The sequence below is a fragment of the Melanostigma gelatinosum genome, assembly GCF_949748355.1.
Source record: "Melanostigma gelatinosum genome assembly, chromosome: 15".
Lineage (NCBI taxonomy): Eukaryota > Metazoa > Chordata > Actinopteri > Perciformes > Zoarcidae > Melanostigma > Melanostigma gelatinosum.
In genome coordinates this window covers 6,168,585-6,191,314 of record NC_136648.1, presented here as the reverse complement: position 1 = coordinate 6,191,314, position 22,730 = coordinate 6,168,585, and the positions used below count along the sequence as shown (strand labels likewise).

General features: G+C 40.3%; 1 protein-coding gene across 1 annotated transcript in view; it reads left to right on the top strand.

Moving 5' to 3' along the window:
* Nucleotides 1-22,613, top strand: part of pth1r (parathyroid hormone 1 receptor) — a 37,432-nt gene extending 14,819 nt beyond the window's left edge. The window contains exons 2-13 of the mRNA XM_079284734.1: nt 5,174-5,276; nt 10,851-10,961; nt 11,202-11,323; nt 14,651-14,745; nt 16,350-16,536; nt 17,482-17,635; nt 18,145-18,205; nt 19,089-19,155; nt 19,284-19,378; nt 19,610-19,751; nt 20,001-20,042; nt 20,130-22,613. Coding sequence (XP_079140860.1) covers nt 5,174-5,276; nt 10,851-10,961; nt 11,202-11,323; nt 14,651-14,745; nt 16,350-16,536; nt 17,482-17,635; nt 18,145-18,205; nt 19,089-19,155; nt 19,284-19,378; nt 19,610-19,751; nt 20,001-20,042; nt 20,130-20,492 — 1,542 coding nt within the window. The 3' untranslated portion in view covers nt 20,493-22,613. The remainder of the gene's footprint in view (nt 1-5,173; nt 5,277-10,850; nt 10,962-11,201; nt 11,324-14,650; nt 14,746-16,349; nt 16,537-17,481; nt 17,636-18,144; nt 18,206-19,088; nt 19,156-19,283; nt 19,379-19,609; nt 19,752-20,000; nt 20,043-20,129) is intronic.
* Nucleotides 22,614-22,730: the final 117 nt, after the last annotated feature.

Here is a 22,730-nt window from a genome sequence, read left to right as displayed (position 1 = left end):
TCAACCACAACTTTCTCGAAAAAAGAAGAAAAAAAAAGTCTGTCCACAATTAAGACTGTTGGTAATGTAACGGAAACCCAGTGTCTCCACTCTATTCATGCATTTAAAAAAAATATGTTAAAAGATCAACAAATGCAGAGTTAAGACATCTGTGGTACAAGCCAAGCTAAACCTTTATAACTAAATAGAACTAAGATTTAAGTTACTAAAATAAGATAGAAACCAGATGCTGGAATTAGAACTAAAACTGTAAATGTGCCTTCATTCACATATGTCAGTATTTAGTCGTAGCGGTTCAACATTGTGTCTTGACACATCTCTCAATATTGGTCTTATATCCTTGCAGAGAGCTGCAGTTCAAGTCATCAAGCCGCAGTTTGCGAAGACAAATAGAAACTTGTGGTTTATTCAAGTGGAGTTTGTATTTTAGCGACCAGTGATTAAAACACACACATTTATATATATATATATGTACGGTGTGTATTTTTCTAATTTGCATTTTGGCACACGCGCAAAAAGCCTTCAACAAAAAGATGGCTGTGTTTTGAATGAGACGCAGTAAATAAGAATGTCCATGTTTCCCCCTGTAAGAGTTGTGTTTACTTTGGGGGTTTGGACTCTGGCCAGTGGAGCAGGAAAAGTTCTCAGAAATAATCAGTGGGCACACTTATTACCCAGGATTCTCTTCTTAAAATGGTACATGATACTCTCCTATGTCCCTGCTTCCAAGCGTCTGCAGATGAAGGAAGACATTTCCCCAGTTTTTGAGAAAGAAAATACTCGCCGAAACTCCATCTCTCATTTTAGTTTCGTGTTTCACAGGGGCTCAAACTGAGCCCCAAAGGTGAAGATATTTATTCTCAATGTGTTGCAAAGGCAGCTTCACTTACCAGGTTTGGAGAAAAAAAGCCAGCATTGAGGTAAAGAAAAGCTAAATGTAACTAAAGTATTATAAAAGGGCTGATATTTCGCTCCATTTTGAAGTGTTCGACTGAAGTGAGAATGACCATGATGACGAAAACCTCAACATGAAAACAAAATAGATCCATGACATACTGTGTATGAAGTGCTTTTTAATTTCCATTCAAACTGTGAAAATTGACAGAACTGCCGAACTACTTCACTATGCATTGATGACAATTACACTTGTCCTTTCACAGCAGCTATCATCCAGATTCACTGTTTCTGGTGTCCTGTTGGTTCGGCTTTCACCTAAAGTAACACCAGCCGGTTATTCAGATGAAAATAGTAAAAATGTCTCGGCAGCGGTCAGTGGAATATTCTGTATTGGCATAGTTAGTACAGTAAACAGGTAGTATCTATCCTTGTTCGCCTGTGGTCAAATGTTGTTCCATCTGTGGTTGTTTACTGTGCAAAGACATAAACGTCTTCATTCTGGAAACTTATTCAGCTCTCAGACTGGACATCCTTATTTCAGGACGGCAAGTAATGAAAATATTGATGGATTGAGGTATTATGGTTTCGTGTGAGGCAAATCCAAGACGGCTCGGTATTTACAGTTTAATTTTAAGATCAGGAAATTACGCACAAGCATCAGATAGAATTTATACACATCTTTGTTCCCAAATGGCTCCGATTTGGAAGTATTCTAGCTGCTTATTTTAGATTATATAGATGCACCGAAAAGGGCTGAAAAACTCCGGAAGATAGCAAAACTTAACTTTGCAGCAATAGATGTTTGTCCTTTGTAGCAGCAACTGCAGAAAACTGCTTTGTGTACAATACTTCTACTCCAGTAACTTCCTATTTTAGTTAATTAAGTACATTTACTCAAGTTCTGTGTTCACTTTAAATTAAAGATACTTGTATTTATTTTAATGTTTCCACATTATACCACTTTATACTTCTACTTCACAGCACTTTAGTGGGACATATTGCAGTTTTTATTTCACTAAATTTATCCAACAGCTTCACCTCGACCAGCCACGAATGAAAATGCTGCTCACACATTAACAATAATATAGCCTGTAATATCACTTCAACAAGGGCCATTCTGTAGTTGTATATTTTGTTGGTAATACTTTACTTAATACGTGTACTCTTATAAAAAAGCATCCTTACATTGTTGCATGACTACTTCTACGTAAGTGAAAGATCAGAGTACTTCATGCTCCTCTGCATTTTTCGTCGTGAGAAACATAAAGCAACATACAGTTAATGTCTGTATAAAAAATTAGGATTCAACAAATCTAGCTTGTTGGATGCCGAAACACAAATATTAGTGTTCAATCTTCCACTTTTAAAAGTGTTTGCTTTGTGTCACTCATAACTACTACTTTGTCTCTAGTAAACAACATCTCTGACAAACAAACATGCTGTGGCACCGTCGATCGTACAGACAGGACGAGAGCATCTCCACACTGTTTTTGTGAAGCATTTTACAATATTCATATAAACCTCTTCGCTCTCTCTCCGTCCCTTTGCTTCTTTAGTCTCCGATTGTTGGGACTAAATTGCCTCTTGACAAATTATTTGCCCATTGATACGTAAACCTGACAGCAGAAGTAGATGTTTTTACATCCAGACATGTAATTTGTGTCTGCAGCTGACTCCCCGGCTGCAGTTGCATTCGTCTGTCTTTAATTTGTGCCGTTTGCTCTGCATCATTGAACCAAATAAATAAGACGGGCAAACTGCGAGCCAGTCAGGATGACCTAGAATATAAAATCGTTCAATAGCTGGAAAAACTACACCTCAGGTACCACTTTACTCTCAAACACAATGTTCAAAAGCTGAGAGCATATCGGGTGTAAGAACATCCTTGTTATAATTTTGTCATGTCAAGCTGGGACTATAACCAACAAGTGAAACGGAGACTGTTTATTCAAGGAGAAACATTCAGTCTTTTAAATGCTTTTTTTTTTTGCTTCATGACAGTTGAGACATAAATAAATACCACTTTTGTCATGAACACGCTGATGGGTGGACTGTTGCTGTCAAAGTAGGGCTGGGCGATATGGCCTAAAAAAAAAATCTCCGATTTTTTTACAAAAAATCCGATTCACGATTTAAATCGATTTTTTTCCCCCAAAATTTTTTGCAGATGACAGAAGCTGTTGAAAACAATTTTTTCTTTTATTTTGTGATGATTTTCCCAAGTAGGTTGATAAAAATAAAGTGCAAACAAAACCTGAACATTGTAGAAAGGTGCCTGTAGTATACAAAAAGTATTTGGTCACTCTTTTGTTTGCCTGAATCATTTAAATATAAAATTAAATTAAACATAACATTAAATGGCATTAAATAGTAGCCTTCCATTGTAAACAACTGTGCAAATGTAACTTTTTACAGTAAGCTTTTCTAACTGAATACACTGATACAAACACAGCATGAAATAAAATGTATATGACCCTTTAACATTCACATTTTCAAAAGTGCAACATCTGATCTAACATCAACATAACATATTTTGCACAGTAAATAAGTGCATGTAAACAAAATCAAGTGCATTCACAACATAACCAACAGTATTAAACAGTAGTGCATGTTTTTTCTAAATATTTTTTGCCAGGAAGACAAGCCTGTCTACTACCTCTGGCTTCAGGCATGCACGGTGGCATGTAACAATGCCCCCCCCCACACACTGAAAAGCCTCTCAGAGGGGGCACTTGTAGCTGGCACAGAGAGGTATTTCTTTGCTAAAGTACTTAGCCTTGGAAAGTTAAGTTGGTGACGCTTCCACCAGTCAAGTGGATCGGTGTCTGGGTCAACCTGCTGGACCACAGGTCAGTTGTTGCGGAGTAGAATGACATCCCCTCCAGCTCCGCAGAGATCCTTTGGCGTGTACTATTGTACAGCCGAGGCAAGGCAACGTCAGAAAAATGTTTACGGCTTGGTAGCACGTACCTGGGGTCCAAAGCTTTGAGACGGTGAATAAACCCCGGCTTTTCCACGGTGTATATGGGCACCATATCTTTTGCGATATACATCGCGACTGCATCCGTGATGGCTTTCCACCGGGCACTCTTCTTCGCATGCGGAGTACAGTTGGTGAATGTCTCCAAAATGCTGGGTTGTTGTTGTGAGGTGGCGGCGGCGGCTTCACTGCTGGCCGCCATTGTTTTAGTTTGTAAACAATGCGCGCGCACTCTACTACGGGAAAAAGGGGTGGGGGCGATTTTCTCGATTTTCAATAAAACACATCGCCTTAAAGCACACATTCGAATTAATCGATTAAATCGATTTATCGCCCAGCCCTATGTCAAAGCACAATCTAATCTGACCTTCGAGACACAGACCAGGCCGCCTATCATCCAGGTCACCCTGTTGCTTTCCGTCATATTCCGTTTGAGAAAATGTCAGTAGTGTACATTTTCAGGATGGATTTAGAACGTGCTGCCTGCAGCGCAATGACCAGGGAAGCAAAAAGCAGTGGTTAGAGGGTTGTGAAGCAGAAGAGGAAACCATATCTGGGGGTAGCAAAAGTTGTTAATGCAACACTGAGTTGTTTTGTGGTGTGTTCATGGACCCGAATGCAGAATCTATTTCAAAAGCACGATCATTTATTTCTCTCAGTCAAGGGAAAAGACAGGAAATGGACAAAGTCAATAGGAGGCGTCTCCACGCCTCCGCACGGTTCCAAGCCGGAAAGTGGCTAATCCTGCTGAGCGGCAGACGAAGCCGACAGGAAAACTGTCAAACGTCAGTACGATGTAGGTTTCTGAATGGTGATGCTGATACATATATACATATGATCTTATTCATAATCAGTGTATTACCCACAGTGCCTTTGATGTTGCATAATAGAGAACACTATCATGTTGTATAAATAAAGAAAATGTCATGAAAATGTCTGGTTTCTTGTAGTTAATTACTGCAGCGTAACATTGTTTTTTCCAGGGTTACCCTTTCAGATAATGGATGAATCTGTATTAATTAAGTGTCATCTGTGAGTGCTATTTGGGAGCCAGCTGATGCATGTCATGCTCCTTTTCACTCCAAGAGCTAGGTCAGGAACTTTGAGTCAGATCCATACGGGACCGAAAATGTTAAATTACGAAAACACCCTGTCTTGTACAAATAGCGTTGATCGTATATTGACTGAAAGATGTTGTTTATTGATGCAGCTTGGCATTTACAACATGCACCACGTACATCACTGCCAATTACCCTTAAATATTTCCCTTTATTAACTCCATTTTCTAATTTGCAGGCTTACGGCGATGATGTTCTGACGAAAGATGAGCAGATAGGCCTGCTGTTCAGAGCCAAACGGAAGTGTGAGGGGAACATCAAGTCAAAGCACAAGATTCCTGGTGAGTAGAGAAACAACACGCTAATGTCAAAGTGGTGACACAACGCTAACATGCTGATTCAGCAGTTATAATGTTAACCTTGTTCACCATCTTAGTTAAGCATGTAAGCATACTGCTCATCAGCCCAAAACCCAAAGTTCATTTGAATTTCATTAGTTTTGCAGGTATTTGAGATATTTGCAGATATCGATAGGGGAACAATTCATCTTTAGGGGGACTGAAATGCCTGTACCACACTTTACAACAATCCAGTCAATACATCACAAATGTCAACTTCATAATGTCGCCAGAGTACAAGTCAACATGTCATAACTAATCATGCAATAATAGTTTAGTCTGTTTATAATAGTTTCAGTCTGCACCAAAGTAATGTACCAACTACATGGTTACAGAATAAAATGATGCAGATCCTTAATCCGATTCTAGAATGTCTTCTTTTCTTTTTACTGCTGATCAGATTTTTACTTTATTTTGCAAGGACATCTTTTGGTCCATTTGCTCCTTTAACCTAACTGTGATTTATGTCATGCAACAGTAAAACGGCAAAGGGGTCACGATGTTGATGTTTGATTTTTGGAACAATAACAGATCAAAATCCATAAACCTGTTAATTGTTTTGCGTATATCGACCAAAATGCCTTGCTTAGCAACGCTGAAAGAAGGTAATTGTGTCGGAAGTAGGATAATGTGAGGGTCTCATATGGTGGCAGGGTCCCATTTCATTATCCTGATTAGGTCTCCAATAGTTTGATGCCATAGTCAGAGAATGCCAAGGGAGACCCGGCCATAAATAGCTTTCTTTGACAAAATAGGCTCAGCCGTTGAGGGAGCTTCCCAATGAATTCCAGCTGCAGCGAGAGGTTCAATGGGGAGCGCAATAAATCCCCCAGGGGCTAAACAGAGCAGAACCCCCATGGCCACAGATTTGAAATACACATAATGCACAAGGCAGGGCAGGCCAATAAGATGTAAGAGGAGTACCAGGAAAAAGCTGGAGTAATGGAGGAAGAAATCAATCAACACAAAAAGGGAAAGTTTGCCCGGAACTGTGGGAGTAAACAGCGCAAACCAGCAGCAGCAGCAGCACGATGACCGTGAAGAGATTGAGTGAGAGAGACTGCAACGACGACCGTGTCTTGATTGTGATTGTTGATTTGTTTGAATGTGTTTGTTGGTGATAAGAGTTCATACTAATCAGCTGATGACGTGCGCCACCTTGATGCTTACTAAAAATAAAAGATCAAGATGGATGCTGTTCTTGTTATTTGCTCATACAGGACGCTCAAATCAAAAGCCTTTTTTTGGAGCAGTGGCCTTTCAGTTAAATGTTGTCTGTAAGTTGGTGGTTACATTATAAAATGCTTTTTCTGTTTCCTTCGCCCTCCTTGGGGCTTTCCGGAGGCTGAGAATGAAGTCGTGGCTGATCCTGGGGTGTATTTGTGTGTTGAAAGCACTATTCTCCAGCAGACCCCAGCATCTACTGTATCTCATTGTGGTTACTGTCAGTTTCCCAGTTGATTGTCCAGAGGAGGATTTTGGATTCCACAGCCAAACCAATGATATTATTTTCTCTTTAACCCCAGTGCATTGTGGTCGCATTGAGTGCTTCGACCCTCCAAACCATACCCACTTCTAAATGAAACACATAATTACAAATGTTTTATTCCAGGCTGAGAACACAAAAAGCTTTTTGTTGACGGTTCCCACTAGTTACAGTCGGTACATTGCCCTGCGTGGTATTTCAAACTTTTCAAGGTTTTGACAATCCCAAATTCGATTGAGAAAAATATGACAGAATTGCTGCCGTTGAGATCTGCAGGCGCCGTACAGCCGCTTGTGTAAGATGTCATGGGCTTATATAACAACGCGGTGCTTTTTCTCAAAGCGTCTGTAATAAGATGCTAATGCAAGGCAGAGCAGTCAGTCAAACATCAGGCCTCTCTCGGACGAGAGTCTGCTGCCCATCTGTCCGCCATCGCGCTTAATCCATCCTGACACGTCAAAGTGACAAGTGGCAAGCCTGCTGTCACACGTCACAAACAACCTCCCAGCACGTGTGCAGCTGTCTTTGCATTTACATAATGAATTTGAACCACATTATAGAAGTGTCACGCAATCTTGACGAGACTAAGATATGAGTGGCACATGTGTCAAATTTAAATAATGTAATAATTAGTAAAGAAAATTGACGTATTAATCGATAATATAAATTATAATTAGTTGCAAGTTTCCTTTGTACCCTTTCATGAGCATGTTTCTCAACCAGCAACGGTAGGCTGTTTACACTGATTCTGGACTCTGATATTCCCATACTGGGATTCTGTGAAGGGTTTGAGGGGCTGTATCGGGGACACATTAGCATCAGCGCTGACCTGCATACCGGATGCTCCTGGCACACAACGGAACGTGACTCATCCTGTATGTGGGGGCAGTTTTCTGACCTCTTTTGGAAGGTTACACATGTGTGTTCAACAGTTAAAGGAATTAAGAGATTACCTTAATGAAGAAAGAGAGTCCCTTGTGTGGTTGTTGTATGCCTGGATAAGCACATATGTGCTCATTAAACATGCTTGATTTGAGTTTTTTCTTTTACTTAATGACACGTGAATTACTTTGACTTCAGTTCATTTCACCCTGATTTGAACTTGAGCATCTCATCTGGTTCTTTGTTTCTAATTATGTAACGTGGAAATCATTTTAAATCGGGGTAGTTGTTTGTCTGAGATGCTGATTAAAATAGGAGGCTTTCAAGATGTCAGATAAAGTTCAAGGAAACCATTACTTGTGCTTGCTAGTGACCTATGTAAGCCTTTTCCTTGAAGTGGTCATTAGGACTTGGACAGAATTCCTTCCTGTGATGTTTTTTTAAAACATCCTTTTTTTCTTCTTCTTGTATTGTGGTGTGACCTTGAATCTGTGGGTTGAGGGAAACTCAGAGAATTGCAGCTGGTCTGCATTTTTCTGACTTTTTTTTGGCTTTTACATCTGTATTTGTCTTGCCTGTGTCCTGCCTGACCACCCCCAGAGTTTTTTAATTTTTTTTTCCGGCAGTGTAAACTTGTGGTTTTCTGAACTATTGTCGGAGCTGCTGTGAAGTAATGACTATTTTAAAACACCAGTGTGAAACGTTGAGGAATGAATTGATCGCGCAATTCCAAATTCACAGAGAAAGGATTAGATTCTCTGTGAGCAGTTTTGAATGAATTTCAATATTTTATATTTTTATTTTTATTTCTCATTTGTGCTTTAAATACACACAAGTCTCCATTACGTGGCTGAGACAAGGTTTTCATTGAGGGAAACACTGAGGTTTGCCTGGAGAGGACAGTGGAGGGATGTGGGTTCAATGCCCCAGACCTTGCAGTGTGTGAAAATAGCTCAGCCTTCAAGCTTGTGGTCTGGGTGAAGAATAACATCAGCAATTATTATAAAAGGTTGCATGTATCAGGAGAAAGTGCAATATGGGTTTTTTTGACATCTGTAGGTCAGAATCAAATGAGTTGGGGGGGAAAGAAAACCGTACGAAAAACCTCAGTGACATCACTAATACCAAAGTCCTGCCATGGTCACATTTATATTTAAATCGTGGTCACGAAACTTACGGGAAATTATATATGTGTGTGTGTGTGCTGTGTTTAATTCAAGCCTGTTAGTAGGTGGTCCTATGGTAATAAAACCTATGGCAGAAATGAACAGCAATTATACTTTTACTCCCAGTGTGTGTGGTCAGTGTGATTTTCAAAACTGAACGCCAACCAGAGATCTGTATGAATCAGTCAGCTCAACTCAGTCTGCTCTTTAATTTTGCGCTCCAAGTGACAGGCAAATAAAAAGCATGTCGTCATTGCTTCAGATGTAAGTGTGATTACAGGAATGAGAAAATAATGCCTCGACTGCAAAGAGAGGATAGTTTTAGTTTTATCCATAGCTACTTATTAGTGGTCAAAGTGGGGCAGATGTTTTCAATAATACAACATCAATGCCAAGCCATAAGGGAGGCTTTTGCCAGGAATTTGTGGGGAAAGGGACTTTGCTCCCACTATCAGAGGGCTAAAGTCCACGGTTTGACTGATAATTATGGGGCTATACACTTGGAAATGGCTTCCCCCCCCCCCCCCTCTGAACCTGCCGCTTGTTGTATGAACTAATATGTATTACTGCCAAGTTTCATGTTGTGCATTCTCTATGGAAATGAGAAAATACCGAGAAGATTCCTGGACAACTTTTTGAATGCCAAATGTATAAATGTTTTTCCTTGTCAGATGTTATTGTTATCCGATAATGTTGAACATTGATCAAGGGTTGCAGTTGTTTAACCAAGCAAAAATGGAAAACATGTTTTCTTTCCAGCGTTTCAAATGTTAAGATTTGCTGTTTTTATGGGTTTTATACTATTTCAAAAGGGAATATTCTAGGACAGAGGTCTTCAACAGGGGGTCCGCGAAATTTTTGGTTGATTAGAAAATTTTAAATATATATATATATATATATATATATATATTTTCTCTAAACATGAATGTGTCCATTATTTTAATAGTTCAGTATTGTATGAAACAGCTTGTGTGCATGATTATCATGCAGTTGACAGACAATGTTGATGTTGGCATTGGTATCAGCTGACAAGGTGTGTTTATAAAAGGCAGTGGCACGGCCCCCCTACTCACTGTACCTGTTTAAAATGAAAACATGAATATATGAACCTGTGTATTATTTGAATAGCTTAGTAATGAATGCACAATAAAGAGGTATGTTTATACACGGTACTCGGCTCATATAATATATAACACATTTTTATACACTATCTATAGTCGGGGGTCCCTGCTCCATCTCTCTATCAGTTTGGGGGTCCTTGGCCTGAAAAACGTTGAAGTGATCTAGGTCAGACAAAACACAACATTACAGAATTGTGTGAAATGTGCATTTTCATAATTGTTTTTGACATGGTTTACACTACAACAATCAACCAATTAATTATGGAAAAACTTAAATTAAACCAATATTTTATATCTGCATTCCCAACTAATGCAGGTCAAAAACAAACTCAGGATACAGAGGGGAACACACATTATTTAACGAAGAGCTTGTAGTTTGCCATAATAGGATACTAAGGATGCTACAATTCAGCCAGTGAATCTTTTTTAATGAGATCCAAACTGAAACCAATTCCATACAGCTTAAAAACAATATGATGCCATCAACAATGTGGCAATTATGGAAATCTGCTGCAGCTAACAAACTAGGTATAATGAACACACGAGATTCAATGTACAACTTGTTATCTGCATGCAGGGAATTCCATGAGTGCAACTAGATGGCAAGAGATGGGGTGTTTGTTCTCTGCGTGAAACCATGTTTTCCTTTAACGCAACAAAAAAAAGGTCTCATTTAGAGTCAGACTTACCACAAATTCCAAGGCTGTTCTGCAGTGCCGACACTGTGCAACAACAGAATCCTTGAAAAAAATACAACAGTACTGCTCTTGTAAATGCCTGCAGACATGTAACGCTAGAGCCGAGGGAGAACAGCACTCTGTGGCTCTGTTTTTAAAAGTCAGCGCTGCTTTTGTGTCCGCAGATGGTTTCTGCTCACCAGAGTGGGATGGCATTGTTTGTTGGCCTGAAGGGCCTCCGGGAAAGCTTCTATCAACGGCCTGTCCAGAGTATATCCATGACTTCAACCATAAAGGTAAGACTGGCCCTGGAGACAGACAGGAATGGAAGCCCTGAAGCTCATTTTCAGCTGGTGAAAGAACACCAGGCCTCGGGGGCTACTGTATGCTGTCCAAGCTTAACTTGCCCTCTTTTGCAGTTCTACAATGATGCAGGTCCTATTAAGAAGCACGCTGGGGATGAGTAATTGACTGTGTTGGGGAAACAACGTGCAAAATCCTGTATTTAAAAGTAGCGTTTTCTGTTTGATGTCTAGGACTAGCATACCGTCGGTGTGACAACAATGGAACATGGGAGCTGGTTACAGCCAACAAGACATGGGCCAATTATAATGAATGTGCAAAATTCCTCTACCATTACAACCACAGCCATGAAAAGGTGAGATCCACAGTGCATTCCTCCACAATAGCCTTTGTGAACACATCAGTGAATTGACATGTTATAGATATTGCAGCCCTTTTAGGCAACTGTTGCACCATTTTGCAATTACAATCCCTTTTAAGTGTACAACACGCTGTCGACATGCCTTCTCCGCAGTGTACACTGCTAATAAAATGTAATCATATTTAATGAAACGTGGAGATCATGACAGCATGGCAATGTGATTGCTCTGTGGTAATGTGAGGGTGCAATTCGTCATGTGTCACATTACTCGTGATTGCATATTGCAAAACTTCGCAGAAAGCATCCCGTTCAGAAAAATCCAAGAACTAAGCGATCATTACTTCGCAGCAACCAGACAGTGATAAAAAGAAATTTAGGCCCATGGTCTCCACGTACTTATGTCATGTTTTTGTGTGTCATTGCTATTTGAGGCTACCAGTATGCTAAGCTATGTAGCACACCTTTAAATATATGTTTTTTTTATATTTCTGTGTTTTTTTCTTTTATTCTTTAATCATCTAAAATATTGTAAATGTGATCGATTTGTATGCACGATATTGACTGCTGAACATTACACCCATGCAGTATGTGTTGCTGATTTTGAAACCTGGCTGAATGAGAGAAAATCCTTTCAGCCAGATTTCAAAATCAAAGTATCACTTTGGTCAGGGACGGATGATTGGCGATGATCAGCTCACAGCTGGCGGTCCAACTCATCCCAGAAGTCCTCACGGTGTTTGATAGTGAGAGGTCACCAATCTACTGCCATTTCTTTAAGGACCTCACTTTCACCACATTTTCACATTGAAACTGGAAAAGCCTTCCACAAAGGCTACAAAAATGAAAGTGCACTTTTGTAGCAGACCGACGTTCTTTGGTACTTGCTGTCACAATTTCCTTCCAAGGTCGATTGGAGGGTTATGAGATCACCTGTGGTGCAGGTCCCCTAATCACGAATTGAGAGCAGCTTGGTGCATTTCCCCTCTTGGCCATTCAGAGTGTGACAATGCTTTTCTGTAAGGCTTAAGAGAAGTGGGGAACCGGCCCGCGCACCGAGGTTATTCGGGTCCTTCCTTGATGTAATGCAAACCTCATTTCAGCAGAAATGTCGAGTGCCGAACAGAAAATCTGGTTGTTGGAGCCTTTTGAGACTTCGTTGCCCTCTTACCTTTTGCGATTGAGGATGATTTTGAGCATTGTGACACCTGGCTGGAATGAAAAAAAAAAAAAAAACTTTCAACCAGGTTAGCTGCTTCAGGGCAGATCTTAGTGATATCTGGGCAGGAGTTTGTGCTTACCTAATGGTAACCCAATGTACCTGACCCATTAGCAACCATTGATTATGCAAAAATAACAAACTGATGTTTGTAAATTACACACAAGCAGAAATCTGCTTCACACACAGCTTCAACCCAACATAAATACAGCAGCAGCATGTAGAGTGCTGCAGGAATGACGTGTTTTTGTAAGCCAACCCTGGAAGTTAGCGTCACACTGGTTCCCTCGACAAAAAGTCAACAGGATTTTAGAATTGTATTATTGCAGAAAGTGAGCTCTGTGGCAAGTTGAAGCAAAAATAAAAAACCTGAAAGTGTTTACAAAGAAGAAAATGTCTCACAAGACACTGAAGAAATACATCACAGTGTGCACTATATTGACCGAGATAGCTGATCTCTCCCGCTGTGGAGCCGTGCTGGCTGGGCCCATATGTAGCAGGATAATAGTAATATAGTAATATACTATCAGCTAATCTGAAAAATACAACCGTACACCTTCTGAATTCAATTTTAGTCTTACACTAAACTAAGACCAGCGTAATTGTCTTGTTAACACTTCATAAAACACTTTCTTCAAACTGGGAAAAAAAATGAAACTTACTGAACATGTCTTGTTCGGTGAATCAGCAGGTTTGGTCAAAATACTTCCTTAATTTAAAGGGTAAAATATGCTCCCTCAACACTCTGCTAGAACACAACGTTAAAAACTCTGAAGCTTGTGTTAATGACAGACCTTATTTCAGGTATCTTGCCAAAAACCCACTGACTTCGAACACTTTTCTAAGCTGGTTGAGCGACTCTAAACATGGTGATCGCTGCTGCTCCTCCTGTTTCTTGCGATATCACTTCATGAGGGTTGAATGTCAAGAACATAAAACTTGCAGTGGGTATTTTAAGAAAGGTGAAAAATGACTAGAAAGGGAAAAAATAGCACTTTGCCATTAATGTGTATATACACGTCGGAGATTTTCTATAAAATTGCTCAATGGCTTTTTAAGGAATTTCTATGGTGTATATTTTTTTAAATTACGGTCTGGAAGCATTTTAATAATCTCTCACATGTAAAACATTCTCCAGCCTTTTAAATGGATGTGTATTATTATATTACATGCGAGTGTTAAGTGACCCTTCAGTTTGTTGCTCGTGGCTACCAAATATGTCTACTGCCAGTAGAGGACATAAATCACTCATTGATTAATTTAAAAAAAACAATGATTTGATTTTTCCAATTTTTTTCTGTGAAACGATACAAACATTAGTTGGCCCACATACATTTTCCTCTCTTGAATGTGGTGCAGAGGATGTGGGCATAACCTCATCATGGCGCCCTGCAGTTTCTTTCTGGCTGCAGATGTTTATGTCGATGGGCTCCCGAGGGAGCGGTTGCAGCAGTTGATGACAAATGCATATGCGCGAATGAAAGCCCCACACAGCACAACTGCCATACCGCAGACCACCATCACAACTTAGACACCCGTGTTTTGGCACAGCGTCCTGATGCAAAATGATAACAGCAGTGGAGGATCTGGTTACATCACAAGGGGCTCTTGGCCCCTTCCAGCATGTTGACGCACAGAAGGTCTGGTTAGTGGCCCTCTTACAGTGTCTCCTGGCTGCCAGCTCACTGCTGGAAGATCAAACTGCCCCACCCAGCTCTCAGCTCCGCCACCCATGTCAAAAACTGTTTCCATCAGTCACGTCTGGGTGGTTGAGACGTTTCTGTCGCCAGGTGGCAATGCATTTTTAAACATACTGAAGTTAACACATTTTGAAGTTCAGTTTTTTCGATATCGTGGGAATGTTGTGAAAACATGTTTGTAGAAAAATCGCTTGCCTTAAATAATGCGGTCACTAAAATGTTGAACCTGCTGTAATATCATCAAGCATCAAGAAAAAGACTGAAGCTTATGTGTGTTTAACCAAGTCGTGTAACATTATATAAAAAAAACAACCCTATTGTATAATATCACCAACCATTTCTTCTCATGAATATGGAAACCTTTTATTCATGTTGCTATTCTAACACATTGCCCTCTACCAACAGGATGTCTTTCACCGCCTGTATCTCATCTACACAGTCGGTTACTCCATCTCTCTGGGATCCCTCATGGTGGCTGTCGTCATCTTGGGATATTTCCGGTGAGTCTTATGTTGTCTTTTGAATTTTCCCAATCAATCGTTTCAACCACAGATGCTCCCAAGAGAGGGATTTAGATGCAGAGTCGGAAAATAAAGGTTAGAAGATCAATTACAGCAGAGACTACAACGGAGTGTAAAGGTCTACTGGCATGTTGGCACAGTAAAGACCAAATTCTTACCGCGCTATCATTTGCAAACATACCGTGTAGCAGAATGCAATTTTAATGTCATGAAGACTTAATGCCTTTCATCATGAAACCATGCAACTCTCAGTAGCAGACTGTGTTTAACAGACTGTGATATGTGCACCTTTTGAGAAGGAGTCTGCCTCCAGGCTTGCAGCAATGCATGCTCCGTTGTCTGACATTTCGATTCTTTGCTGATTTCAGGTTCCGATGACAAACAACCAAAGCTTGGAGTTTGTTATTCTACCAAGCGCACAAAGATTAAAGTTTCCCAGTGACACAAGATAAAAGACATTTTTAAAAAGATGTGGAGAATTAAGAACAGCTTTGCTTCTCCTACTGCAGGAATGTTGATGATCAAGGGATTTACCACAGATGCTTCATCGGCCTATAGCTTACCTCTCTTACCTTAGTGGCAACAGTGTTCCCCCAAAGAAAACACCTTAACAATGTTGACTTCATTTTTTTTTTTTTTTCACAGCTGATTAATTCTTGGCACATTTGTCATTATTTGCTTATTTTGCCGAGCATGCAGAGTATCAGGAATCGATGTGTAGGCACTGTTTACCAATGTTCCCAGAAACCTGATTTGACAAACAGGCAGGCAGGCAGTCAAGACAGCTTTAGGACACTCCCAACTGGCACCAGAGAAATCTATGGGCCAAATGAGTTTAATAAGTTATCCCAGGGGCCCATCTGACATTCTGGCTCTGTGCTCCAGAGCACTCCAGCCATCCCCTTCAACATGTCAGCTTTTAGACATGGGAGCTCGTAAATGTTTTCCAGGGAGAGAAAAGGGATATTTCACATTAGCAGTTGTGTTCAGAATCTTTCACCAGGGAAATGTACACTGGATTAGTTTTCCATTTTTTAAATCAATAGTTCTCTACGGCTTGCTTCTCAATTATTCAGCTCAGTAATGAGGCTTGAGAATAAACCGGTAATACTGAACAGCAGAGAAATAATTATATTTTTTTGGCGGCCATTTATCCGGCAACCTGATTCCAGTACTGGAGCACCACCTCAAAGGCCCACTCAGTAAACACTCAGACAGGATGTTTTGGAAGAGCTTTTGACAGATAAACGTGTGCTTGTCTGGAAGTAAATGTGCATGCTTTTCTCAACACATGCTTGCAATTTAGTTTTTATAGCTCACTTGGAGCGAGCAATTCAATATTTGTGCGTTTCAAGCCTCGTAATCTCAAGAATGTGTTCGTCAGCTGGCTCTAATTAAGATGAGATGTGTGTGTGTGTGTGTGTGTGTGTGTGAGAAATAACTTGCACACTTACATTAAGGTATGCCAGCCCACACACACACACACACACACACACACACACACACACACACACACACACACAGACACGATTATCAACGGCTCTATGTTTTGACCTTTCCGCTCTTGTTGGTCTTTTTCCCAGGCGGTTGCACTGTACCAGGAACTACATCCACATGCACCTCTTTGTGTCGTACATGCTACGAGCCATCAGTATTTTTGTGAAAGATGTTGTGCTCTACTCTGGATCGGCCCTGGAAAACATGGAGAGAGTCACAGTGGAAGACCTCAAGTCCATCACTGAGGCTCCACCATCCAACAAAACACAGTTCGTAAGTACACAAACACAGCGCACTCTGTCCTTTAAGCAATAAAAAGAGAAGGAAAAACACTCACTGAACTTTGACTCAAAGAGGTTTTGTACGCTATAACAAGCAACAAGACACATAATGTGTTTCCTATGTGACACACAGTATTATGGTAGGATTATTGTATATAGCCAATCAAATGTTTTCTGTCAAAATAACAGGAATAATCATTGTCTGATTGCATTACATGCACAGATAATTTGATTAGTTTGGTGTTAAAAGTTTTGCTTCCAAAGAGGAAGTGGTATTTTTGTAGTCTCTCCTGCTTTTCCAGAGCTGGAGCAAATGCCAAGCTTTTACTAGGTCAGTGCTTGGCGCTCCCTTTCAGAGTGAAGTTTAAAAAAATGGGGAAAGACTGGCTATTTTTCAGCATGCGTTAAAGTGCAAACAAACAATTTGTGCACTTTATGTAGTGGACACTGATCCTGTGGCTCTCCAAATTGAGTTACTGGATTAAAACGGTGTCGTTAAAGGAGGTAACACATGGCACAATGAAGGAACATTATAGGACGTTTGTGCTTTTACATTGAATACTGTCGGGTATGTAGCAAATACGCTGCAATTATTGCATCTAACACAATCTGTCCCTCATTTGTAGCAATGCTATTTTTAATTTTTCATTGATTTAATATTTTTTAATGATACGATATTCATCCCGGTAAGGGGAACATTTGTCTCTGCATTTGACCCACCCCTGTATCAGGGAGCAGTGGGCTGCCCATGACAGGCGCCCGGGGAGCCGTTAGGGGATCAGTGGCTTGCTCAAGGACACTTCGACACAGATCACGTCCCAGCCAAGGATCGAACCGTCAACCTCTCTCATCATGACGGACTGTATTCTATTCATGTATTTGAAAATGCTTTTTTTTCAGCATGTGACTTGTCTCCTCGTCTGTTGTCCGTGTATAGATCGGCTGCAAGGTGGTCGTGACCTTGTTCTTGTACTTTCTGGCGACCAATTACTACTGGATCCTGGTGGAGGGTCTGTACCTCCACAGCCTCATCTTTATGACCTTCTTCTCAGACAGAAAGTACCTGTGGGGATTTACTCTGATTGGATGGGGTGAGTTCTGCTTCATGTACATTCTACCTTGAAAGTGCTTACATTATGATTAGAGACATGCAAATTAAATCATTATTAAATCATACACTATTATCATACATTATACACTATTATCATACATTATTAAATACATATATGTCATACATTATTAAATCACACACCATGCAAATTAAATCGTTAAATATGTAAGGTGCTTCATTTTAATTCGTCATTTTCTGAAAAAAAAGAAGAAGAGAAAACATGGGAGCAGCTGTCAAATCCCTGATATTGTATTAATAAGTAGGTGAGGACAATGGAAAATGACTCGTGTGTAAAAACACTGCATGAATATGGGCTTTACAGTCCCTGCATTGTACACACTGTGCGTATAAGTTATGTAAGCACAGCGCATACAATGTGGATGCTGTGCGACCCAGGCGCTACTCATATGAGGAAACTATGGAGTCATTTACAGTATTTTGTCTAATCGAGATGGCTATACCTTGAATATGTTTTTGTCTCTTTTCCAGGAGTGCCAGCTATGGTTGTGACAGTTTGGGCAACTATGAGAGCCACATTTGCAGACACAGAGTAAGTGAACTGCATGAATAATACAAACATTATTCTTGGTAAACTTAAATCGAGATAAAGTACATTTGTATACTTTCAAAGTAGATTACATATATTATCAGGTGTGGTATCTGTAGCAAGTCTCCTTCAACAAATATACATTTCACACATCACGTGCTGTATGTCAGCGTTCTTCAAATTTGCCGAACATGTCTGGAACTTTGTTCAAAGAGCTGTAGCAAAGCTTGTAGGCAGGTATGAAAGCTAAGAATAGTTGACGTGGATTCACCTTCAAAGAAAACTGCCTCTGACCAACTTGGCAGATCTTCAACCCCTTCTTACTGGCTCTATCTGTCGTCTCCACATTGGTCCTGCACCACAGTCGAACGACGAAGACCCTAGAGCTGAGAGCTTACGACTAAGCTGCTATCCAGAACCGGTCCAGTGGAGAGCAGCTCCATTCTACGTTATTTTCGGGCAGGAAAACAAACCAAGCATGATGGTAACCACAGCTCCCCGGCTTTGGCTAAAAATCGAATTAATCAACAGTGGATGCCACATTGCTTAATACTGACCCACTATCAACACTTATTGCCCAAAGATCTGTGAATTCACAGCTGAAGGCCAAAATAATATGACAAAAAGCACCGATGGAAGATGGAAATCCTTGTTGCTACAGCCCTAGTTGATGACATGTAAGAGTTTAGGCAGAGTGAGTTTTTAATACCATCTTAAAAAAAGGCACAGAAAATAGATTTGTAAATCCGATCATTTCGTGCATCGATGGCAGTGATCATTCGAGACACCGGTGTTGAACTGAGGGATCCTGGAGCATCGCATCTTTAGACTCGATCCTTACTTCACTCGTGCTTATCTCCATTATGTTGTTGTTTATCTACTGCAGGTGTTGGGACTTAAGTGCAGGCAATTTGAAATGGATATATCAAGTGCCTATCCTAGCGGCTATAGTGGTAAGTACATGCTGAGTGTGAAATAACAGTGTTTCACTGCGCCTGTGCCATTACAGTAGCTGGATAACACCTTATTATGTTTGCACATGCACTTACTGATGTCATTGTGTTTCTATTTGTGTCTTCAGGTGAATTTTATGCTATTTCTGAACATCATCAGAGTCTTGGCAACTAAACTGCGAGAAACGAATGCTGGAAGGTGTGACACAAGACAGCAGTACAGGTACTGAGTCAAACGTCTCGGTTTTGTTTCTGAACCTCACAAGACAAGCTGCTCCTCTTCAGTCGTGAAATTGTGATGGGCCCATCACAATTTCAGAGGTTACGTCTTCAGATTATTTGTTTTGTCTCAACACATGACTGAAAGCTGTTGTTTTAGCTCTGTGGTGTGCAGACGGTTTGGCAAACCGCTGTGTACTTTTTTTGTTAAGATGATGAAATGTCTCTGTCACAGAAAACTGTTGAAGTCCACGTTGGTGCTGATGCCGCTCTTTGGGGTCCACTACATCATATTCCACGCCATGCCGTATACAGAGGTGTCTGGAGTTCCCTGGCTGATACAGATGCACTATGAGATGCTGTTCAACTCCTTCCAGGTAAAATCTGCTGTTGGCAGAAAAGCCAGAAATGCAAATTTAGCTGAGGGTCCCAATACATATTAATGTATCCTTTTCAAGTTGAACAAATCAGATGATCTGATCAGGGTTAACGTGTCTTAATCACAGAATTGCTAAAGAGGAATAAAGGGATAGCTTATGATTTAACATAACATACTAAATATAAAATGAAACGGCTAAAATGTAAAGTGCACATCAAAGACAAATCTTTCTCCACTCTTTTTTCAGGGATTCTTAGTTGCAATTATATACTGCTTTTGCAATGGGGAGGTAAGAACTCACTTTTGCATTTTACACCAAAACTCCTGCAGGATATTTAAGCTCTTGCATCGCTAAATAAGTTCTTTTCATTCCCAGGTGCAAGCTGAGATCAAAAAGTCCTGGAGCAGGAGGACTCTGGCCCTGGATTTCAAAAGAAAAGCTCGGAGCGGCAGCAACACTTACAGCTATGGACCTATGGTATCGCACACCAGTGTCACCAACGTCACTGCCAGAGGACCACTGGCCCTCCACCTCACCACGAGGCTGGGACCGGTGCCTGCGAACGGGCACAGGCACCTCCCCGGTTACGTAAAGAACGGCTCCGTCTCTGAGAACTCGATGCCCTCGTCAGGACAGGAGCTTCACATTCCTGATGAGGAGCATCCGGCTCACACACGGCCCTGCGAGAACGAGAAACCCTCGCCTGTGGTGGAGGAGGAGAGGGAGACAGTCATGTGACCTCCAGGCCGCCGTGTATAGGGATGAAAACTGATCATGAAACGGCCTCGGGACGGTCTGAAGGGGATGGCTGCATGCATCAACACTGCCAGTTTATTCTCCTCTCAATCAAGCCGGAACATTACCAACAGATGAGACTCGAGGCAAAAAGGGTGTATCACTTTCGTGAGCTGGGCCATCTTTACCTGAAGGATGATGACCCTCGCTACAGCAAAAACACTCTCGACTCGTTCAGCAACCACCTGCCACAGTGAATGTGTAAAGGGATGAGAACAGACTGCCGTTTCTTATTTCTTTTCCACTGCCGTAACTGTTGTTATCTTGTTTTCTGTTGACTTGTTTTGGAAAATGTCTTGTGCTCAGCGTTTGTGCATGAATCAAACTGGGGGTTCGTTAAAGTAGTTGCCAGGAACAGCCTTAATCACCATGTCAAGCCAGGTGGATTTTGAGTGCTCTTAGTGACACATGGGTGGGCAGTTTTATCAGCAAGTGATGGGTTAAAGTCAGCGTGGGTAAGTGTAGGTTTAGCGTAAACATTTCTTTTTGAGGCATCTGTTCATGCTTTCTGGCATGGTGTCTCATTTGTTCTGCATTGACTTAAATCCACTTCAGTGTAAAAGGAAAGGTACTCAGGTAATTGAAGTCCTCTGTTGTTGCACACCTGTTTTTATACTTTCAAAGTAGTTTTAAAGTTCGTGTTGCTATGTATTAAGGCTGTGCTTTTTTTTTTTTTCTAAATGTTGTACAGTTTCTGCTGTTTAGAAAAACCCAGTATTCATCTCTCTTAATTAGAACAGATTTCGATGAGTTCAAACGAATGTTTCATATTCAAATTTCCTGTAGAGCATGATGTCAAAGCTGGAATATGTCTTTGAAGACTGTCTCTTTGGGTTCAGCGTTTGTTGAGGTAAAGAAGAACTGAATGGAAATATGACAACGATGGTAACATACATTCCCACGCAGTTTTCAAAGGACGAGACTCCATTTAAAAACACACAAGGTGCAAGAAACAGTCATGAATTCCAGGGGAATGTCAATGAAATGAGCATTACCTCAAAAATCTCATATTCGGCTGGAATTCAAAGAGTTTGTTTGTGAAGGAAACCAGAAATGAATAAGTCATTTGTACAGATGGTTCAGTGTTATGCTGCTTTTTATGTGTGTATACAAGTCACAATGTTTACAAAGATCAGAAATACGTTCTAATTGTGAGCTAATAGTTTTCATGTGTATGAATATGTTACAAAACTATGTTTCAATGTTTGTTTACGGAATGTTTGCAATATTTGGTGATGTATATAGTCCGAAACAAAGCAGGTAAACATATTTACAGATGAAGGGCATTCAAACTGGCATTTAATGAATCATTCCACAATATATTTTAAACTCTGTATCTTCTGATTTACCTTTCGGTTTGGACCAATATGTCTGATGTCTCACATTAATATCAACATGTGACCAAAACCAATATTTGCTCTTATACGAATAATTCCTTTACGTGCCACCATTTGATGGTAAGCTTTCTTATCCCTGCTGCTGTTGTGTTCTTTTGGTGACTTCACACTGATGGAATCAAGCTCCCAATTTTTTTTTCACAGCCGCTATTTATTGCATCTCTCACAACTCTGTTTAATTCAATCTGGCTAATTGCCCCTTGGTAAGTAAACATGATGTTCCTTTTGTTTGAGAAAGATATAAAAAATGCGGCTGATGTCAGAGCATGAAAATATTCCACAAAAGAAAAAAACATAAAAAATTATAATTGAGCACTTTAATACCCAAAATACAGTATTTCTTTCTGATTGTGCATGTAAAATGATTGTGTTTTGGAATTAAGTGTACAATAAGGCCAATAATCATAGAGCTAATGTAATTCGATGTTTTTAAATACCTCTCATGGAAGTATAACGTGTGTGTGGTTGTCTTTTATTTATCTCGAGATGTACTCCGTGGAGTCAGCGTTGGTGTTCATGCTTCATAGTATGTGAGCAGTGTTTGCTAAGATTCTCATCACTCTATCGTGATTTAGGTATGTTGTAGATATATACGCGTAAACTTGGAATAAATATGTTTTCTGGTCTCTAATGTTCATCTGTGAATAAATCTGTAATTTTACTCTGATACTCTTGCAACTTTCATGATTCTTACGTAGACAAAATACACATTTTCGTATGTACACGCATTTTGTTTATTTCAAATATAATATACAAATTTCATTTTAGAAAAAAAAGGTGTGCA